At 34.7% G+C, this 23,093-nt stretch overlaps 1 protein-coding gene across 8 annotated transcripts; it reads left to right on the top strand.

The window, feature by feature from the left end:
* The first annotated feature begins 608 nt into the window (after positions 1–608).
* GATAe (endoderm-specific GATA factor) lies at positions 609–22,855 on the top strand. 8 transcript variants are annotated; one of them, XM_070111745.1, is made up of 8 exons: positions 612–730; positions 5,178–5,361; positions 9,524–10,112; positions 19,903–20,381; positions 20,710–21,475; positions 21,654–22,134; positions 22,200–22,620; positions 22,696–22,855. In XM_070111745.1, exons 4-8 carry the CDS (start codon positions 19,903–19,905, stop codon positions 22,790–22,792), a joined length of 2,244 nt encoding a protein of 747 aa, XP_069967846.1. In that variant the 5' UTR covers positions 612–730; positions 5,178–5,361; positions 9,524–10,112; the 3' UTR covers positions 22,793–22,855. The 8 variants fall into 8 exon arrangements, with proteins under 8 accessions (XP_069967861.1, XP_069967846.1, XP_069967842.1 ...); XM_070111741.1 differs by having other exon boundaries at positions 640–936; XM_070111760.1 differs by lacking the exon at positions 5,178–5,361 and having other exon boundaries at positions 609–730.
* Positions 22,856–23,093: the final 238 nt, after the last annotated feature.

The following is a 23,093-nucleotide window of genomic DNA, read 5'->3' as shown; positions in this document are numbered from 1 at the left end:
CTAGCAGAGATATGATAAATAATATATATAATTCAGATACTTTTATTACTGCAAAGGTGTAATTAAATAATTCCTTTTCAATAAAGAAATAATAATAATAATAGATATGAAAGCAAAGTTGAAAACTTTTAAGTGGAACGGCGAAAATTATTGAGATAATATTTCTTATGTCCCTCGCTTAAAAATATATGCGTTGACTTAATATCTTAGTGTACCTATATAACGCGCTTATAGCCTAATTGCTTGCTCAGCTGATTGTTAGCGCAGTTTCATGGGAGTGCTTCACGGGTTTTGCTTGAAGTCAAAATCTCTAAAAGATACGTTAACTTATCTAATGCCACTATCTATTTTGAGATATTCTGAATATACGATAGGAAAAAATCATTTGTTGATAGGAAATATATCAGCTTGAAATGTGGTAGAAAGCTTAGTACAATTTCTACGCGTATGTTCATAGTATCCGTATAAAAATGTTTCTTTTGAAAATGTGAAAAATTTTATTTAAACATAGTTTTTTACGATTCAGTGCCAAATTGAATACGAAACAGATATGTAGTAACTAACATGACATGAACAAAAATAATTCAGAAAATATGAGATTAAAAAATATTTGAAAATTCTAATTGTAAATTTTTATAATCAGTATGATTTTAACGAATCTGAGTGAAAATCAGCAACAATTTGGAGTTTTAGTATTTTTTTAAATTTATTTACTGCAATGTGTGCATATGTAAGCATGTACTCAACTCAATATCGTGCGTGCTGTGTGATTGTTATCGTGTGAATGTCCGAAGTGAAGTGTTGAGTGTCAAATTGAATTGAAATTGCAGTCGCCTCTTCTTGGAATCAATAAATGTATATATATATATATATATAATGTGAAGCAAGTGTTTTCTAATCATCGTGCGTTCAATCGCCATTGATCACAAGTCGAGTGTAATATATTATTTATTTAATTATTTCATATTCACTTTTGTTATCAGCTAAACGGAAAATGGCAAAATGATTAATATTAAATATGTTACATGCATACAAATATTTATGTATTGTATCAGATGTGTACGGGTATGTGTTTGCCATTATGGCGTTATGGCTGCGACGAAAAATTAACTCTTTGGCAACCCACAATTTAATTTCTAATACAGAAACCGGCTCTCAAACATCCTTTAAGCGATTGGAGTCCGCATAAAAATGTAAACTACAAAATTGTTTAGTAAAAAATGTGCGTAGAAAGTCAGTTACACGTGTGTCAATAAAGTGTACTAAATATTTATTTCATTTAAAAGTATTTGCGATTTCACTATTTTATCAAGTTTAATAAACTAGAATTTCCTTAGACTTGGCTTTCTTTCTGCAGCGAAGTTTTTTAAGCGTTTCATCGTATTGACGTTGACAGGCAGCAGTTGCCACAGAACGATTTGTCATTTACCATATTTGTGATATGTCGATTTCATATATCAACTAAGTAATGAGTCAACACAGTAAACACAAAAGAACTGTCCTACGTTTTAAGATATTTACTATGAGTTGCATGATTATGGAATAAAACACATTTGTATTAATAATTTGCGCATTAAGTTTATTATATAGTAAATTATTTTTAGACTAGAAAAAAAAACGTTAACTTTGGCTTAATACGGTTGACAGTTATAAAAATATATTTAACTTGATTTTGACACCCCAGTTTAGTGGTCCAATATGTTCGGAGATTAAAGCGTTGCCTTGTGGCATGATCTATACCAAATTTCGGATGGAGATGTCTTGTCAAATAAAAAACTTTTCCATACAGCCCCATACAAATATGCTGTAGTAAACCGATATCAGCGTTTTCGAAATGAGTAGCTTCTAGCGGAGAAAAGTACGTCTGCAAAATTTCAGATCGATATCTCATAAACTGAGAGATTAGTGTGCGTATATACTGACGTTCATGGCTAAATCGATTCAGCTCGTTACGCTGATCATTCGTATATACTTGTATGCTTTGTAGGGTCTGCGAGGTTTCCTTCTAAATGTTAAAAATTTCGTGGTAAACTAAAATAGAATCAGCTTAAAGTATTTTTTGATTGATTTATATAATAAATGAGTTGCTTTTTTATCTCAGAAATATAAGGTTTTAAAAATATATAATATTCAATTTTATTATGTTCGGGACTTCAAGTCGTAGCCTATAAAGCGTTTAGTCAGCACTCAACGATCATTGCATTTATCACCAGTATATAAATATTAATTCTTATATTCCACAAAACATTACGCCTGAATCGTTTCGACTTGGCGAAGTTTAAATTATAAGTTCAAATTCTTACGTCGCTGTGTAGATTATCGCGAACGCGCAAAGAGCACAACAAACATATTTTTCCTTGAAGCCTTGAAGAGTTTTTCAGACGCCAAGATACGCTAATTTAAACGTAACGTAAAGTTTTTCAACACGGTAGGGGTTTTATTGTTTCTTTCGTTAATACGAATTCGTTAAACGAATAAATAAATTATGGCCTGGGACAGATGTCTCTCGTGACTGCTCCGAAACTTCCCCAAACTACTGTTGCCAGCTCACAAGTTTCGGCAACGTACATATGTTGCACATATTGCACGAATTACTACAGACAGACAGTTTTTGTTTGTACGAGTATATGGAAGCACTCAGTTTTATTTGCAATAACACAGCTGTACACACCTCAATTAACCTCCATCTCTTTGAATATGGCTACCAGCTTACTTGTTTCCACTCCTCTTTCTACACAAATTATTATTGAACACCATATCGATCGGAGAGCGTCGTGCGTATGAACATATGTACCTATATACATACATAGAAGTATGTACATTCAATAAGGTTAGTAATTACAACTGAACTCCATTTGCCTGCACAAAAAATAATTGATTTTGGCTATATCATGATTTCCTAATAGCCGAGTCGAAAGCCACAATAATGGCTAAATTTCACTGTTGATGTCTGTTTCAGGTAATGCTTCCTGTTTTTGTGCAATGTTAGAAAACACCCTCAATAAGCTTGGTAGTCAGGCTGAGGTTAGCGAGGGTATTATATATCTTAATGCATACCAAAAATTATTTGAAAGGGAGAAGGTAGCTGAAGGTGTGGTTCATTGAAAACCATATTTTGAGGTCTTGCATTGAACCACAATATATCTAGGTATATATTAAATAATATAATATGTAGCATATTGTTCATAAGCTGCATGTGTATATACATATATACAGTTAATGTTAACTTATGTGACTGAGTTTATGGGTTTGCTGATTATTTTTATTCACTTGCACTTTTAATAACATCGAAAAGAAATTTAAATTAGGTAGCAAAAGTTTGGCTTATCAGCATGTGGCACAAAGCGGAAAATAAAACAGCGAAAATTTATTGTAAATAAAAAAAGAAAGTAACAATACAAAAAAAAAAAAAAAAAACAAACACGAAATAAAAGTATATTGAAAATATCGATCGGGCCACAAAATTTAATATTGACGAATTTATTGCCCAACCGCATCGATATCACAGGGCGTATAAAGTACATACCTGATAAGGTTGGATAGGGGAATTTTTTTTCGATTTTCTGCTGTTTTGTTTTGAGCGCACATTAATGAAAATAAAAGTTTCACATAAATAAGTAGGCATGTCTGCACGTAAGTATATATTTGTAGTTAAGTGTGTACGTAAGCACTTGTTCGTTTTCGCGTACTTCAAACCAATAATTGACAGTAATGCAACTTGCGGTCGAAAATATAAGTAGTGTATGTATGTATATACAAATTTTATAAATAATTAATAATATATATGAACGATATATATCATAAAAGTATGTGTATATAGCATTTTTTTGTAATTTGGTCGTTATTAACTCTTGACGTTATAAACCAAGACATTTCTCCTAAATGTATAATAAATATAATTTTAATTAAAATCGAAGTGAGCAAATTATTATAAATAATAACATATAAGCTACGTCGCGTTTGATTTCTTTATATAGATAGGGAAGACACACATTTTTTTGACTTTATTAATTTATATTTTTCAAATATGCTTATAAGTAAGTTAATAAATTAATTATTCCTTAAGACGATCTAAGCCACTCAAATAAAACCAGCACTGAGTAAGCAGGTAAACGTTTGACAAATTTTCTTTAATAAGTACCACAAAATAAATCGAAATTATTTTTTATACGATGCACAGATTATTATTCGTTTCTAACAACTAGAAAGCAAGAAACGTTGGAGACAGTATATCGTAGCCTACCGCTCCTCTGGTTGCTACTGGTATGGCGTCTTTTGCAGCTTCTAGCTCTGGTGCTGTGGTTTTAGCAAAACGCGATGGCATAGTTGATAGTTCTGATAGTAACTCTATAGTTATACGTGCCTGTACATATACATTTGTAAAAATGATTAGACCGACGAGTGGAGTTGATTAAGCCATGCCCGTCTTTCTGGTATATACGTACCAGTACCATAGTTTTGAAAATATCGATCTGAAAATTTGTACCCGTTCTTTTCTTCTCAAGATGCTGCTCATATGTCGGAGCCGCCGATATCGGACCAATAAAGCATAGAGCTGGCATACAAACTAACCGATCAAAAGCAAAATAAAGATCTTTTCATACCTTTTTGTACTATAAGAAATGCAGCTGGGAAGGCTGGGGAGTTTCGGTGTAGCTAAAGTTAAGGTTTAATTTTTGATTTTGAAACGACACATATTAATATCTTCCAATCCTCTTTATAATGCTATGGTATGCCTAGCGACACCGTGCATAACCGGGCATAAGTGGTGGAGGTAAATAGGTGTATAAATGTATATAGTAGATACATGGTTTATAGGTACAATTTACCTCTTAGTTTGAGAAGATTCGTATTAAAGCATTTTGTTGTGCCTACTTCTGCGCGAAAAAAAAAATTTACAAGGAGCCCCGCAAAGCCATAGAAATCAAAACTAAATTGAACAATTTTTTGATGAAGGAAAATTTATAAATTAAAACAACCTCAGTTAAATGTAATACATGAGTGGGAATTCGCCAAGCTGCCGTTTGAGAAAAGTGTTAATATAATATGTACTCGCTACCGTTTCATGTATGATTATCATTTAAATGAATTGCCGATGAGATGTAAATACATACATACATACATATATCCGCACATATAATACGAGCATTAATTTAAAAAAATATACTTTTGTGCAGATGAGCAAGTTCACGCGATGGCAGCAACTGTCTAGCTTTTGCAGAGGAAGCGTTTATTTGACGATAATTTTAATTGCACGTTATGGCGAGCATAAATCATTGTGAGCGCACTAGCTATAACAACAATGCTCTATCAAACGCCAGCGCCACTATTAGTTACCAACAAGAATACAAGAATAAACCAGTAAGTAAGCGCTAAGTTCGGGTGCAACTGAAAATTCTCTCTTGCAATTTGCAAAGAACAAAGCCAGTGCAATATGTTCAGGTGTTGACAAAATATTAAAAAAAAAAATGTTGCTTAAGAATTGAACTCATTATTCGGCGAAATTAACAATTCATTGCATCAGTCTTGGCGTCATATTACCTTATACTATTGGTTATATACTCACCTAGTTTCATTACTACTGTTCGTCTCATATCCAACATTAAAATGCAGCTAACTAATATAAATGGCTTTATTTATCATAATAATAACTGTTGCTATCAGCTCGTATACGGGGGACGAAATTTAATTATATATTGGATGTAGGAGTCCAAAAGCAAAAGAGGCAGAAGAGGGGCGCAAATCATATTAAGTATACTGAATTTAGAACAAGGTCTAGTCCGATTATATTTAAGAAAATATATCTACTTAAGAAATTTCATTAAAATATCACACATATCGCCCTACATAAACGGTTTCAACTCGATTGTAAAGTCGGTAAACACTACATTTGGTATACTGAGGCTGAAGGAAGGTTTAGGAAGGCTGCGGTAAGCTTAATATCATATTTCCTCGTAATTTAAAAAAACTTAAAATTTACCCGATATATTCGTCAAAATATCCACTAGAATAACAGTTATCGTTATAGGTATTATATGGAGGCCCATTTGTGAATCAATTTCATCCGTTTTCGCCACCAACCTATAGCGTTTTATTGACTGACTCCCTTAATTTTGTTCAGTTATTTCACCGATATATACCGTAAAAAGTTAACTAGAAGTTTGAAAATACTTATAGGCTAGGAAAAGGTTAGGATCCGATTTTATCCATTTCACTAAGAAAATGTGTATTCTGAATTTCATACAGATATCTTACAGATTGGGCGATATATGAATTCGGTACGAAGTTAACCGAAAGTCCGAAACTACTTTGTTACTTTGTTGTATATAATACTATTTACATTTCGTTTAACTGTAGATGTTACAAGCAATCGTTAGTTGAACAAAACTATTATACTCAGCGGCAACATGTTGCATGAGCATAACTAGAATAATAGCAAAGTCCGCCAGTGGCAACTGCAACTGCATTACCAAATTAAATTTTATTACTGAGATTGCGAAAATGACAAAACGAATGACTCGTTGCATTTTGAATGGGAAAAGTAAGAGCACTCAGTGGAAAATAAATACTCATATACAAAATCTTAAGCACATGCTTTCGTACATACATATGTATTTTCATAGCTACTTACGTGCCTAGTAAGCGTGCGCTGGTAAATTATCGCTGTCTAAGTGCATTTATTTTGATGGCGGCATACAGACATACATATGTATGTATGTATATAAGAACATATTTACAGCAGGTAAGCCTATGGGCGGCCTTTACTTTTTAGTTAGTTGCTTTGCTAGAGCTCCATTTGGATTTGGCGCTATGCATCAAAGCGTAGCAATCGAAATTCGCTATTAGACAATCGCTTTGTTATATCCATGGCATGAGCCGCTTATAGTCATGGTGGCAACCAATCTATCTAAGCACATTTGTGGCACTTGAGATATGTAGTGAAAGAGCGTGCGGTGCTTCATCAATTAAATAAACAAAAGGTAAATTTAGTAAAAAAAAATATCATTAACATCAATAGGAATTCATTGCTTGCTGCTTCAGCAATATATATATATGTACATATGTACGCCCTTCCTTCGCCACCTGTATGCTCATATATACAGATTTTAGGCTTTTGCTTGCTCAGCAGCTCAAGCATTCGGCACAGCCGATCATCAGTCATATATGTCTGTTGCAATGGCTGCGCTCATCAATTATAATGAAACGCCATGGCATTGTTGACTTTGCCTTCTTAAAATTACCGGTAAATATAAAGCCTACCATCTCTTTGCATTGTTCTACATGCCTTGCGCTTTACGCTCTGTGCGTCAGATTGCGATTTTGACATTTTACAAATGGCGTAACATAATTTAAACATTACTACTTCCAACACTGCCAGCGAATTAAAACACTTACATCAAGGTAAAATGCCAAAAAAAATACGGATATATTTTGCGAAACAGTAATTTGGTACGGGTATCGTGGTAACAAGGCCGAAATTTTTATAAAAGTAGGCGTAGTTCCGCCCCTTAAATGGTTTAATGTACATATCCTCAAACCGCTGAAACTAGCTGTGAAAATGGGTGGCAAAAACGACAAATATTGCAATAACTCACTGAATAAATGCGCCTTTTCACAAACAAGATGATAGGGAAGAACTTTATAGAAGGAGGTGTAAAAATTGAAAAATGGGCGTGGCACCACCAACCTTTAGGTGAAATCGTATATCTAAGCAACTATCGAAGTAATTTCAACCAAATTTGGTATGTGAGGTTATCCAGCCATTTCCATCACATACTGTAAAAATGGGCGAAATCGTACAACGACTATAAAACTATACAGCTAAAAGCATTAACTCTCCATCATGCAAAAAAAAAATGCTCCTAAAACTATGCTGCTAAAAGCATTAACTTTCCATGCTGCCATTTAAATTACAAATTTACGCAAAACTACGTGTGGCTAAATAATAGGTATGGTTTGAATTACTAAAAAACTCGTTTTTAAAACATTTCAAACTAAAAAGTGAAAAATAATTATTTTTATAAACTGACAGTAATATTGACCGGGAAATACTAAGTAATATTGTGAGAAAAGCGTGAGATGGTTGTTGCCATATTTTTTTTCGTATATCGAGCATATCACACTTTTCACACAATAATACAAGTATTTTTTGGTCAATATTACTGTTAGTTCATATAAGAAATTATTTTTTACTTTTTAGTTTGAAGTGCTTTAAAAGTGTGTTTTTTAGTTTTTTCAAACTATATTTATTTTCTTTATATATCCCATCCATCTATAAAGATGGACACCAGCAATAATAAAATAAGCCATATTTAACAATTTTACTTCGATAAAGGCGAAAGTGCTAGTCAGGTGGCTGAAAATGTGTGCGCAACTTTATTTTCATCGATTTCGTTCCGATAACTTTGAAGGCCAATTAACGAAAATATCGATAAAATAGTGGAAATCCTCGAGTCCGACCACCATGCAAGCATTGTATCAATTCTGCAGAAGTAAAACATTGCATAAAACACATTTTTTGAACCATTTAGATAAGGCTCCATACAAAAAATGAAGCCCGATGTATGACCTTATATCTGCGAATCGTTGCTAAATCGCAGCAAAATCAATAAGTTTCTGGAGCGAATCCAAACTAGTATAAATGGTCAGGAAGGTTTTGCTATGTGTTTGAGCAACATCTGATATGAGCTGCTTTCCCACTACAATCTTAGTTTGGACCCTGACTGTTAACAATCGCGCCGTCTGAAGCAAGCCCACACATACCGATGGTGACTCGCTAGAATCTCCTGGAGCTTGCTTGGAGGTTCATATGCATTCACCTTATAGTGTGTACCTGGCATCAAGTTATTTTGTCGATGGCGAATAATTTTGCTGGTGAAAATTCGCCTCAACAGAAGCTTGTGAAAACGGACTGTCTCTGGTTTTTGTGCCAACAGGGACGGGGGTTGCTATGAGAGTGACATTATGAAATTATTTATCAACAAATTATCGAACAAAACGCGGCATGTTAATAAGCTCTTTCTAACTATGCTAAGTAAAATGTTCAATTTAGTGCAAATATAATGGATTTCCTTTATCAAGAACTATTATTTCTCCTATGAAATTTATGAGTATAAATGACGCACAGTTTGAGGAAAAGTCCCCACAAAATTGACCTGGTTGGGTATTATGACAACTAAAAGCTCATCAAAATATTCACTAAATTCTCTGATAACCTGAAAAAAGCGATTGTAAATATCACGCAATTAAAACACTGTTGTCTATATTTGTTACAGTATTCTATATAATAATAAGCTGAGAACGCTAAAATTAATTTTTGTTTTTTGTGAAATTTAATTTATTTAATAAAATCTTATAGGCGCATGCAAACTTTAATACGCCAGGAAATATATATTAATTAAAGTAAAATTCTTTCAAAATGACTTTCTACTTTTTCTAATTTGATATCGCATACAAGCGTGTATATACGTTGAAAATAAAACATATAGCTTCTCATTGTCGTTTTTATTTTTATTTTTTTTAGGTAAACATGCTTTTAGCTCCACATGTTTGTAGCTATGTAGCATTTGGACTCGAACAGGTCGAAAAGTTTCTCGTTTCGAAGGAATAATGAGGTTTACAAAAACAATATATGCGCTTGTGAAAAAACACATACATACTGACGTGTGAATAAACAAAAATAATTGACGTATGAGTAAAAACCAACAAACTGAACGCGCATGCGCAATGCACAGGACACGCATACAACTATATTTGCGCTCACGCTTGCACACCCGCGCACACAGACGCCGTACACGTACACTTATCGCTGATGCGACAACAAAGTTTACCAGCAAGCAACGACGATATCAGCGACGGTGGCGGCGGCGACGACGTCTATCAAGCGATAAGATAAGCAACTCACACATACATGCCAACTCACCTGGAGTGGTCGCAAATAAATCATAATTCACACATGCACAACGCTCAGTCACAAACACCACTACAGGCGACACACAAACAAACATACGTATATATAAATTTGTGGTACAACAGTGAAATATGCGGCTTCCCGCTACTCGACCGCAATATGTAGCAGTGTGCCTTTGCAATGTGTCCGGAGGTTCTAAGAGGTAAATATATACAGACAAGTAACCAAATTGCACTAGTATTTGTGTGAATATATGAGTATATATGTATATATTCATCATTTGTGTATGTATTTGTAAGACTGTGTCATAGAGGGAGTTTAGTAGGTTTGGGTACCGCTCGAGAAAATTAATTGGAACGAAAAGGTGTTAAACGCGCACTGCGTCGGGTTGTCATTAACATAGATGTGTCCGCCCGAGGAAGTGTGTTCCAACAACCAAACTCCAAATTACCATAATTTACGCGAAACAAGTTGCCGGGTTAACTGTAGTTCATCTAATGCAAGATCTTTAGCTGACAGAATAATAAGTGATTGAAAAAAGAGGAAAGGCGACAGTGAAAAGTTGTGCTAAATAATATCTACTCATAATTGATTGTAAAAGTTGTGGCGAACGCTGTTGCGAATCAAAATCCGCTTTTCCAAATTTTCATTTGTAAAAGTATTTTTTAACTAATTAGTGCTTAGTGTGTTATGAAAACAAGTGGAAGGCTTAGCAAACGAAATGCAACTCAAGGTATGTATGAGCATGAAGTCATATCAGCACAGAATATTTTATACTTATGTATTGTATATACTGACACCTTTATCGCCACTATCTTTGGTGGAACGCCACTTTTTTTTATCTGGCCAAAATGTGAATTAGGCGGGAAAAGTTATCTAAATGTGGACCTGATAGCAGTGAAAGAAAATAAAATCAAAAGAGTTCTCAAACAAAAATATGCTGTTTTTGTTTATAAGATAGTTTAGAATGAAACACTTTACTGAATGAATGCACAGAAAGTAAAAATTGTTTAATATTTTAATAGAATATTTTCAAAATTTTTCAACTTCTTTGTATATATTTTCTGTGCTGGCTAAGTAATATTGTATATAAGCGATATTTTTTTGGACAGCAAAGATATAATTTTTTTGTTTGTTAGAGCGAGAACAACGAAAATTTTTCGTATTTGCTTAAACTTCCGACGGGTTTCGGCTATTGGCATTTTCTCCCCAAGCAGCTGTCCATTGGTCGGAACCGCCGATATCAGACGCATATAGCTGCCATATAAACTGAACGATCGAAATCAAGTACTTGTATCGAACACTTTTTTAGTTGACGAGATACATATGTATTTTAAAGAAATATGGCATGTGTTATTGCCTACAGCAATGGTGCAATCTCCGCATAAATTATTCATACCGGAGCGTCGTAGGTATGTTCGAGCTGATATATATCGCAGTTTGAGCACGAGAACCGTTAAAAAATTTTATGAGTATGACCAAAATTTATGTAAAGCATAAAAAGGTAGAAATTTACTTTGCTAAATTGCAGTTTACGCAACAAAACATAAGACATTGCCGTTTAATCTTTGCTGGCAAGGAAAAAAGCTCGACACTAAAACGACAGTTCATTTATGGCATGAAATGTTTTAAGACATCAATTGCTAAACATTAGCAATGTGCAATCTCTCTTGGCAATATTGCTAGCAATTCAGGTTTTTAGCAATCGTTAATTACCTATCGAGATGCCGCTTTAACTTTCCTACATTTCGTGCTTTTATATTCAAACGAATGCCTTTCAGCACAGGGTAACAAGTCATCGTCTGAATATGGACTATCAAAGCTGGTGCATATATTTAACAGTTCAATTAATATATTTTTCTGATTATAACAAAAGAATATTCATTTCATATAATATTATAATCGCAAGTGAAATGAGTGAGTATCTTTACCAGTAGCACCAGCTTAAACTTATTAGCTACAAATGTAAAAAAAAAAAAAACACTGAATAAAAAGGGTCTAATTTGGTTTGGTTTTTTTAAACTAAAAACTCAAGCTAGTACTAAAAAATAGCTTACCAAATTGTATTTTCATAATAAAACTAATCAAATGACTCAGTAATTAAAAGTAATTTCATTAAAGAAAACTCTCATGCTATAAGGATATAAATTAACAATAGAGAGTACATAGAATTTAATGTGTGTGTATATATTTATAAATTGGTGAATGAATTGAAAACATGTTGCACGCACAGTAATAGAAGGCAATTTTTATGAGCCGAAACGGTATTCTGTATATCCCAATAGGTGCACATCAAGACTCTTATATAATATAACAGAGCCAAGCACCTATTTAAAGCATAACAGCCGCACTAATGTCGCGGGCGCCACTGTCATTGGCTTATCAAAGTTATATCCTTAATAACTTCATAGCAGACGGGTATACACAAAACACACACACACACACATGCCCGCATATCCTTTGGCATACCTGCATCTCCTTTCGCTGCACAGCTAGTTATATATACGTATATACATATAGTTATATATAGTGTATAACTAGCTGTAGGTTGTTCTCGCGCGTGTCTAATGTATTTATCTATAAAAAATATCAGTAGATGAGAATCCAAGCCAACTGTTAAATTAACTCGATAGCGATTGGTCGACTGAGCGGCTGCTGCACTTCCTGCCTACAAATGTCACACACGACACTAGCCGAGTGCGTTCATTCATTAAATAACTCAGACACATACACATAAGTTTTGATCCTTAATGCACACATCTCCCTGGCCGTGTTGCTTGTGCGCTTGTCCTATCAACCTTTGATACGATCAATTGCTATCCTTTTCCACTTTTCACCGCTCTGAATTGATACCGTTGACATAATATTTCCATTACACAATTTCTATTGTTGCAATGCAGTGTGTGTCCTAATTTTAAGTACAGTGCATTTGCACTTCTCAAATGTGCGCTTGATCGCTTTACGCCGGCCGATTTATGAATGAATTGCGCCGGCGCTGAGTGAAATTAAATATTTAACTGCTATGAAGAGGTTACTTAAGTATATAATAATGAAATAAAATTTGTTAGACAATATTGTATTGTTTTTATTGGATTATTTATTAGTTTGAGTTTGTGTTTTGGAACATTCCTCGTGAGCCGTTCCAGTCACACTGAGTGGCTGCTTTTCTGGTATGCTTACACACACATATTGTGCTGAGTTTTCTAGATCACATGAGGAAAGGAATTTTGACGCCAGCGACACAAATTTAATTGCTCATAAAGATAGTGGATCTTTCCAGTTTTAATGGACAGCGGATATAATGCTGTGAAAGTGAGCAACCGAAGGGAAGCGTGTCATACGAAGTGAATTTTTATTTTTTTTATTTTTTATTTTATTTTTTTTGTTTCATTGATTATCCGATTCAGTGAGTTTCGTTGTATCTGTTTAAATGTGGTGGCGCCTGCCCATTGATGACTAATACCGTGCAATACAGGAAATTGCTAGTTTTTTTATTGTCATGGAGGCGAAAACTTCATGAAACAAATATATATACCTATATAAAAAATAGTGAACATTAAAATTATAATTATAACGACAAAAAAAAAATAGTTGAATCACTTAATTTTTTTGGCAGAAATAATAACCTAATTGATTTCTGATTAGCTCATAGAGCTCTCATGTAAGTCGCTAACGTTTGGCTATTAAAAGGGTTTTGTCTGCATTTCGTAAATAGCACTATTGTTCTTATGCTCAAGTTAGCTTAGTGTTACAGCCTATAGTATGCGAGTTTTTGGGAAACTACAGTACCAATTGTTTTAAAATGTTAACGTTATTAAAAATGTTCTCCACTGCGGCAGTAATTCCGACCTACTTCGCGCATGAAACCTAAAAAAAAGTCTCTGCTAGTAGATACTGTAAATACAATGACCTGTCGAAAAAAATTTCTATCAACAATTTTGTGCTGCTAAAATTCGATTTGTGCGTAAAGCAATAAAATGGTAGGCCTTGTTATCGAGAACTATTATAGACATGCAGATAAAAGTTGATTTCGAGTAATTATATATGTAAAAAATTTGAAAAACTTTAGTTGTGAGAAAAAGCTGTTTAACTGATGGAGCTGATGACCTGGGCGGTTACACTTTAGAAGGCTGCCAGCCGAAAACTATTTGAGTTATCGATTTTAAATTATAGTATGTTAAAGCTATAACCTATGGAAATCCTTAAAACGATATTTGAAACATGCTTTACTCCCCTTTACTTATTTTTTGTTTAATACTTGTGCCAGCGCCTTGCCTTAGTTTAAGCTATATTTTATTTTTGTATACAACTCGTTAGTCCATATAACTACCTGTTGAATATCAAAAAGTTTTCTTCTCTACACTTGTGCGCTTGTGTGTGTATTTGCTTTCCTCTACAGCGTTTTGACGCAGCACCCAAAGTTTTATTGCTGCCTAAATACTTTGAGCAACTTTTATGAAGCAATAATTCATTGTAGTAATACTCGTAAAAACTTGTCTACGTATGTACTCGTATATGTTAACGAATATACATATTTATCTTGGTATATAAAATTAAAAGTTTATTTCACACGTTCAAATGTCTAACCAACCAGCCACTATCAGCCCCCAATCAAAATTGTTAACAACAACGGTTACTGTTGTTATTATGCAGATAAGTTGGCGTTCGCGATGGCTTGTTGTACAGCAATCACCAAGTCAGGTTGTTGTATTGTTGTTGCTAATGTTGGTTGATGTGATGGAAACGACGGCGTTACTGATGATCATGATGATGATGTTAATTATTTAACTGTTGTGTGAGGAGTGAAGTGTCGCTGCTGACTGAATGATAACCATTTGACCAACTTGAGTGCGCCCATACGCGTATTTGTTCAACTCTCAATGATATACATACTTACCTATACATACTCATACATATTTATATTTGTATTAATGCATATCTTGCGATAATATGATTTGATAAAAATTGAACTTATACGTATTTATAGTACATACCTATGTATGTATGCACATGTAAGCGTTGATATGCCTCGAGAGTTTTGTGAGTAGCTGATTTGAACGTTTTTGTTTTTAATATCTTATCAATATTTAAATAATGAAATCGATATATGCCAAGCTGCAAAATCAACGTTTGCCACTTAAGTTTATTTCTTGCATAGATATCGCCTATATGTACGCATAAATGTAAATATAAATATAAACATATTCGTATTTGTGCAACTGTTTTCTAACAACAGGTGTTATTACAGCACGCGACTAAAATTTTGTAAAATAAAAAAAAAATAGAAACATGAAATGATGCACTCCTCACAAAAATTTAAATTTAGCAAACGTAAGAAATAAAAAAAAGGATGGATGAAATAATGTTAATCGCATTTCAGCTGCTTAAAACTTCATTTAACTTCTCAAAACTCGTTCGTCATCTTTTTTAGCTCAAAGCAGCACATTTAATTTTGATTGTCTGTTAGAAAAACAATTTTAAGAACCCTCTATAGAGTCGGTTGAAAAGTTTCTGAGCTCAAAATGAAAAAATACTATTTTTGGTACGAAATATATATATTTTTTTCAATATAATCTCTCTTAACTTTAATACACTTATTCCAATGATCCTCCAATAATTTTATGCCCTCGCGATAATGACTTTCCGGAGGCTTGGTAAAATACTTATCTACGGTTTTAATAGCTTTTTCGTTCGACGAAAAACGCTTTCCACAAAGGAATTGTTTCCGGTTTCTGAAGAGCTAATAAACGCTGGGAGCCAAATCTGGTGAAAACGGTCGATGCTCAAGCAATTCGTACTTTAATTCTTTCAATTTTGTCATTGTTGAAATACCTTTGTATGCAGGTGCATTGTTCTGATTAAATATGAGAAACCAATACTCAGAGTTGATTGTTTTACCTTTCTGCAGATAATCAATCAACAAAATTGCTTTTGCATACCAAAAAACTAATGCCATAACCTTCTTTGCTGATCATTGTGACTTCCCCTGCTTTCAAGCTGAACAACACTGTAAAAGGTCTGGTGTTATTTTAGAATCATGGTGGTAGATCCAAGTCTCAGCTTAAAACGCTCCAAATTATGCTGAGAGATTTGTTTTTGATCCAGTTTTTGTTGAATTGCTAACGTGTGCGGCACTAACTTTCTAAACAGCTTTTTCATATGTAGTTCTCCGGTGCGTTTTGGACTGATGCACAAAACATCTCGCTTACAAAATTCTGCGCATCTTTGAATGAATAAATATCAGTTAATAACGCCCATTCTGATGATAAAGGAAGTTATTAAGTAACTTCTTGTTTACAATCAGCATATCAGTTGTTGAAATCTGTTGGTGATAGCAATGACCTTGACTTGATTAAGATAAACGTCGAAGTGTTGTATGAGCCCTAAAAGAAGCATGGGTGCAAAACAAACACACGAATATACGCATGTTGATATTAAAGCGCTTTGACCTGGAATGTAACTCAAAAGATATCTTCATTCCAAGTGTTAGATAAATTTATGGTAAGCTAAATAAATACAATAAAATAAGTAGGCAAATATCTTGTATAGCCCAATTGAGTGTCTTTTTTTGCTTTGGTTTAAGATCTTTTTTTAATATTTATTTTTATATAGAATTCATGACAAATTAGGGAGTTGTCGCTGTTTGGTAAATACTTGCAAACATTTTCGAACTTTGGTGCACGTTCAATTGTTAAATGTGTATATTTACTGTTAAACACATGCATATATATTATTAAATAAATATATTATATATTTGTTGAATATATTCAATGACGTGTTGAAGAAATTTTTATGATACCTTGAGGGGAATTTCGGAATTGTGAAATAGCATATGTGGGGAGTGACTCATTATGTAGCCTTAAATTATTTTATTTAAGATATGCAGACTATGTTATTATAAATATTAAATAATTTTGTATTTTGAAGCCATTTTTTAACTATTGGCTAATTGTTAAAAATCAACATTTTCTAAAATGTAATTTTGAAATTGATTTCCTTATCATTTGTATGCTATGATATTGTTTCAGTCGACTTTTTCACTTCCCTTTCTTTGTCAATTTCAAAGTCTGTTTTTTCGTACTCAATATTTTGTTTCTGTTGCAAGTCGCTTACACTTCGTCACCTTTTGTTTCATAACTGTAAATTTGTCAACTTTGATTTCCGATCGACCGATCGACATCCGTTGACTTGAACAAACAGCATATAGTCAGTCTTTTGTACATAAATGAAAATGTTCCGCTTGTCGGTAGGTGCGAATGTTGTTAACAATACTCAAGTCAAATATAATATTACCAATACCCCAGACGGTATTCATGTTATATGATTGTTGTTGTAGCTTTTTGTTATGTCAACGACTCATCAACTCATGCAGTGTCAGTACCAGTGCTTGGCAAAAACAAGAATTGAGCGCGCTTCGAACAAATTACTTCATGAGCATGCCTAAAGGTATGTGGCTTTGTTGGTATGCGTGTGTGTATGTGTTTGGAATTCGGGCTTGAAATTCTTGACAACGATTTCCTTTCCTTTACTTGCTCTAGAAATGAAAAGTGAAAAATATTGTTGTACTTGTTTGAAATAGGCCCGTGTGGCATTAATAACGACATGATTTTTATTGCAGGTGACAAATTGCATTTATTTGCCGCCAACTCACAGAGGTTTTTGTAGTTCACCGCTAGTTTTGGAAAATTTACTTCATATACATGTATGTATATGTATGCATATGTATAAATAAAAGTAGAAACTTACAAAAGTTTTTATGTGTGTTCATACAGTGTTTAAAATATAACCTGCACGCCCACTATACGAGAGAAAATATATCAGAAAAAAAAATATCATGAAATATTTTTCTCAAAGACAGATACGAGAGAAAATATATCAGAAAAAATCATATCATGAAATATTTTTCTCAAATACAGATATTTAAATTAAACAGTGTACCACGGGTTAAAAATAACCGAATTCTTTGAATATAGAATAAAATGTTTGGAACGATCAAACAGCGCATGATAGATCAAGCGATTAGGCGGAGAATAATTGATAAGAGAAATCTGTTTTTGCATCAAGAACTCGTTCACTTCTTTGATTTTCATTTAATTCATGTGAACCCCGCACGGGTTTTTTTCTTTTACTCATATCTTTAGATGAAATTCACCAATTAGTGTTTCTACTTGTATTTAATCCCTAAATCAACATTCTTATAATAAAATTTGCATCGAATCCAATAATTTCACGGGCTTTTTCCAACAACTCAGCAATATTACTAGCTTCGGAACGATCTGAATTTTGTTCTTTATTTAAATCCTCACGACCATTTAATCGTGTAAAACACAACACTTTTTTTATCAATTCGTATCAGCGATTTTTTTTTTCAAATTTAACACAAAATTATATATTTGATGTTTATGAAAATGGAACAATTGCACACTTTTTCTTTTATTTAAATGGGTGTAGCTTTAACACCAGCCATCCAATTTACATAAAATTAAGTGCGTTTGAAAGATGATGAATGTATCTTCTAAATATTGCTAATGATTATTGTGTAAGATTGAAATATAAAGTTCCGTTATTTTTGGGACACACTAGTATATTAAGGGGGTATTCTAGTCTAGAGACATGAATTTTAGGTAATTTTTAAAGTGTTGTAAAAAAAAAGCAATCAGTATTTTTACGATCGATTTTTTTATCAGTTATTTATTAATGTTACAAAGTACAGAAAAAAATTTAAAAAATAAGTTAAAATTTAAAAAACTGGCAAACAAAAGCTTTAAAAACAAATGATTTTTGTTACCATTTTATATTTTATCGTATTTTTTAAAAATAGTAAATATAAAATAAAAATTTGAAGAATATATGTATATATAATATATCTATAAAGAGGATTCTCTAAAAAATTTCAAGTAAATCGGTCCACTAGAGCTCGACAAATCGTGAGTATCGCATGGAGAAAGTCTGGTCTGAGAAAAACGCATTTAAAGTTTCGCGTAAAGTCTTTTGTTGGATTAGACCCAGCCGGACCAGTAAAATGTCTATATCTCCGAAAATAATTTACATTTTTAAAAATCCTCTCGTAGACATATTCTTAAATATTTAAACTTTAAAAATATGAAAAAATCGATTTTTTGGAAATTTTACACTAGAATACCCCCTTAATATTCTGAGTACCGGTTTAACTTTAATCGTTTCAGTATATTTTAAGAGTCAGAAGATTAAAAAAAATTCAAATTCATACAGCATTACCGTGTAATAAATTTTGTTGAATACAACCTGACACTAACTTGCAATATTCTACAGTTGTCGGATAATACCGAGAATCACTATTATGAAACGCTCAAATATAGATATGGAAGTATATGTTTAAATATTAATTGTGATACGGTTATGTCAGCTCGATTACTACTCGATTTAGTAAAAAACTCCTCAAACAAAATGCTTTTGAAGAGTTAAAAATAATTTTAAAGATTATTTTCCCTACTTTAGTTTTAGTAACGCTTGAAAGAAAACACTGTACATACTGTTGTCGCAGATACTTGTATACAGACGACATTGACACACGTTTATGGGCACGTTTTAACGGAAGTAGTGCGTCAACAATTGGATGGTCTGCACTTGAGGTGCCCTGAATCGGCATTCGGACTTTCAGAAAATCGTGGTGCTTAACACTTGCCAATTTGTTTTCTTCTACTTCTCTACTCTTCTACTTTTGCCTGTTTGCCTGTTTGCCGATTGGTTTGAGTTACAAGCTGACTGTTTTATGACCGGAACTTGGGTCACGCTTTCGAATAAGCGAAAACAAACTTTGCCGACGATGACAGTAACAAAACACCAACAGCTATGCAAACAATACCAATGACACAACAGAGATGACGAATGAAAGACTATGACAATGACGACAATGTCGCCTCACCCACTTCAATTTACAATACAAAAATCAAATATCACACTTGTAGCAGTGATCGAGCTTAGTTTCATTTCGATTTTGAACTTTGTTGCAGATGGAAGCACAGGCACAGCAACAATTGCAGCAACAGCAACAGGTACTTGCCAAACAAGCACAACAACAGGTGCAACAGCAGCAACATTTATTAACCAACATCAAAACGGAAGTGAATAGTGGTGATACTCAATTGCCAACTGTCACAACAACAACAACATTGCAAACACAAAAAACCGCTACAGCATGCGCTGAGGAACAGCAGCAAGTTGCGCAGGACTTGAATCAAACACAAACTGTGCGGCAACAAGTCGCACAGCAATCAGCTGCACAACAACAACAGATTTCTAGTCAATCAAAGCCACTGACGCCTAATCAATCTCAAGAACAAAAACAACAGTTACAGCAGCCAACTGCAAACGTGGCCACATCGGTGGCTTCGATTACCGGCACTCAACCAACATCCAGTGAGGATACATACACCATACCGCTGCCGCGCAACTCGCAACAGCGACGAATACTGACAACAGCGGGCACATTGTGAGTAAATTCTAAACAATATTTATTAATTTTGTTGATAATAGTTAAGTGTGGGTATTCTGTTTGAAGCCTGGTGCAAAAAAAAGAAAATCTCAATAGAGTATGATAGAAAATACTTTTTATTTTTAAGGCTTATAAGCATAACAGCAGCAAAAGGTTTTGATTTTGATTAGTAGTTTATCGTAGCGACACTTTACTTGAGGACCAAAATCAAAAATTCGCCATTATTTTAAAAGTTTGAATATGGTTAAAACTCGTACGACTGTCGATTTCATTACTTTGAATCTTAAATGTCTCTCTTTTGTTGTTTTCGTAAACGCGTCGATAGTGAGGAAAACGATAATCGTGAAGCAGAGGGGCCCGACTTACAGTCTGAATACCATCATCATCAATCGCCCGCCAATTATGTGGTAATGGCACCACGCAATGAAGAGCATCCACCGCCTGGCACCGCCGTCTATACGTACACCACCACAGAGAATGGTCAACAGATTATATGCACCGAAACTGGTGCAGCCATTAAACTCGAAGATATCGAAAAGGATCAACACTCTACTGCAGACGCACAACAACACCATCAACAACAAATGCAACAGCAGCAGCAGCAACAACAACAACAACAACTTTGTACGCCAGCAGGCAGTGGCTATGGTGAAACAATCGTTGTTTCAGCAGCCGCATTACATCAACATCAAAATCCACATGGCGTCATTAATGCCTCGACACACGGCGGACATCCGGGTGCGCAATTACGTTTCGATCCTGACGAACGTTACAGTAATGTGCTACAGGATAATGGCAACGTACAAACTATTTACTATAATCCTGCGGCGGTCGACTCGACCGCACATCCCGTTGAGGCAAAGACGTTTACAGATCTTGGTAATACCGAGTACTATTCGAGTCCTCCCACATACGCACTGCCACCGCCTAATAATGGTCTATATAGTGTTTCGGGTTCAACACAGTTGATTTGTAAATCGGATCCGAATTTAGGTGCCATGCGACAGTCGGGACAGTTTCAGTCTTTAATGGAATCGGGCGTACAAGAGCAATCGATGTGGGCGTCATCAGCTGTAGAATTCTCGGGATATGTAAGTACATATTTCAAATATTATATAAGACTAGTTATACGAAAGTATCTTTGTTTTTACTACTTCACGACAAAAGTACGCACATACAATATTGGTAAAATTCATTTGTCCTTGTTTATGCATCTAAAATCCAAATTCTACACCTTCTTTTGCTTCCACACATACGGAAATATTATAGAATACATATCACCATCAGGTAGTTGATGACTACGGCTCCGGCAATATGACCACTACGCATTGGCCAGGCGCGGGACCAATCGCTGCTTACGAGGCATCGCTCGTGCCGACTGTCTATGAGTCTCCCAAGTGTGAGAACTGTGGCGCCCTCTACATACGGAAAGGCAACGATTTCTACTGTCCTACGGGTTGTAATCAACTGCGGCCGACCCATGTGCGCGTACCAGCACGTCAAACGAAACCGAAAATACCAGCTAATACCAACAATCGTCGTACTGGCGTCACCTGCGCCAACTGCAACACCACGACGACAACACTTTGGCGGCGTAACAACGAAGGCAATCCTGTGTGCAACGCTTGCGGACTCTACTTCAAGCTGCACAATACGAATCGGCCGCAATCAATGAAGAAGGATGGCATACAGAAACGTAAGCGTAAACCAAAGAATAACGGTGGCATGACGTCCATGAAACCGCTACCATGTAAGTAAGAGTTTGACGAAAATCCTTCTCTTTATAACTGTCTTCATTCGCTCACTCACTCAAAGTAAATGACTACTCACACACAGCGTTGCCAGGCATGCCACAGAATGTGACGCTGATGACACCTAACGGTACGATTTACCCTTCACAAGTATCCGCTTTAAGTTTGCCGATGAATGGCGGTGTTGGCGCGGGTATTCTTGGTGGTGGCCAACAATCGTTGGCAGGTGAAATACGCGATATGTCCGTAAATGGTAATGGCAGCAGTGCGGCTGCCGGCGCAGTATCCACCGGAGGTGTTGGTGGAAACGTCGTTGTGGCGAGTAGCGCGGGGAGCTCAGTAACCGGCACCGGACCACGTAACGCCTCGATTGTACAACACGTGACTGGCGACAGTCATTCACCGTATAGCAACCCACCGTCGCAAAGTCAATCGCCGCACTTATCGAATGCATCGCCGCTAAATCGACAACCGATCCCACAAAGGTAAGTGGCAGAAAAGTGTTATTTTACTTAGATTTTTTTTTTTTTTTTACAATTTTCTTCGCTCATTTCATTTAGTGTGCAGTCGATCGAAGCTACACGTTCGTCAAATGGTGAGATACCGACAAGCGTCATAACGCGCACTGGACTACCCGAACGTTCCTCGAATAATTGAGCGGCATGTGGCCCTCACATTCAAAATTTTTGAATTTGCCAATAATAAATAGACCAAAGCGTACGTGTAATTTGTTTTTGTAAAATATGCACACTTGCAATATTATTTTTGTTTTTTGTTGAAAAATTACTTTTACTTTCATGGAAATTGATACTTTTAGCTTAAAAATACTTCTAGCACAAACATGTAAATATATTTAAGTGCCAAAATTACCATACTGACTAAAAGTAGTAGAGGGGTTTACATAATCCCAGCAAAGCCTAAAAATATAAATTATAGAATAAAAAATTATATGCTAATT

This window comes from Bactrocera oleae, chromosome 2 (assembly GCF_042242935.1).
Source record: "Bactrocera oleae isolate idBacOlea1 chromosome 2, idBacOlea1, whole genome shotgun sequence".
In the NCBI taxonomy this organism is placed as follows: Eukaryota; Metazoa; Arthropoda; class Insecta; order Diptera; family Tephritidae; genus Bactrocera; species Bactrocera oleae.
The sequence above is the reverse complement of the archived record's forward strand: the minus strand, read 5'-3'. Positions and strand labels throughout refer to the sequence as shown.

Excerpts from the sequence above, each read along its gene's own strand:
- GATAe (XM_070111737.1), top strand. Across the intron at positions 22,135-22,199 it reads GTCCATGAAACCGCTACCAT|TAAATGACTACTCACACACA; the intron begins GTAAGTAAGAGT and ends ACTCACTCAAAG. Across the intron at positions 22,621-22,695 it reads CGACAACCGATCCCACAAAG|TGTGCAGTCGATCGAAGCTA; the intron begins GTAAGTGGCAGA and ends CATTTCATTTAG.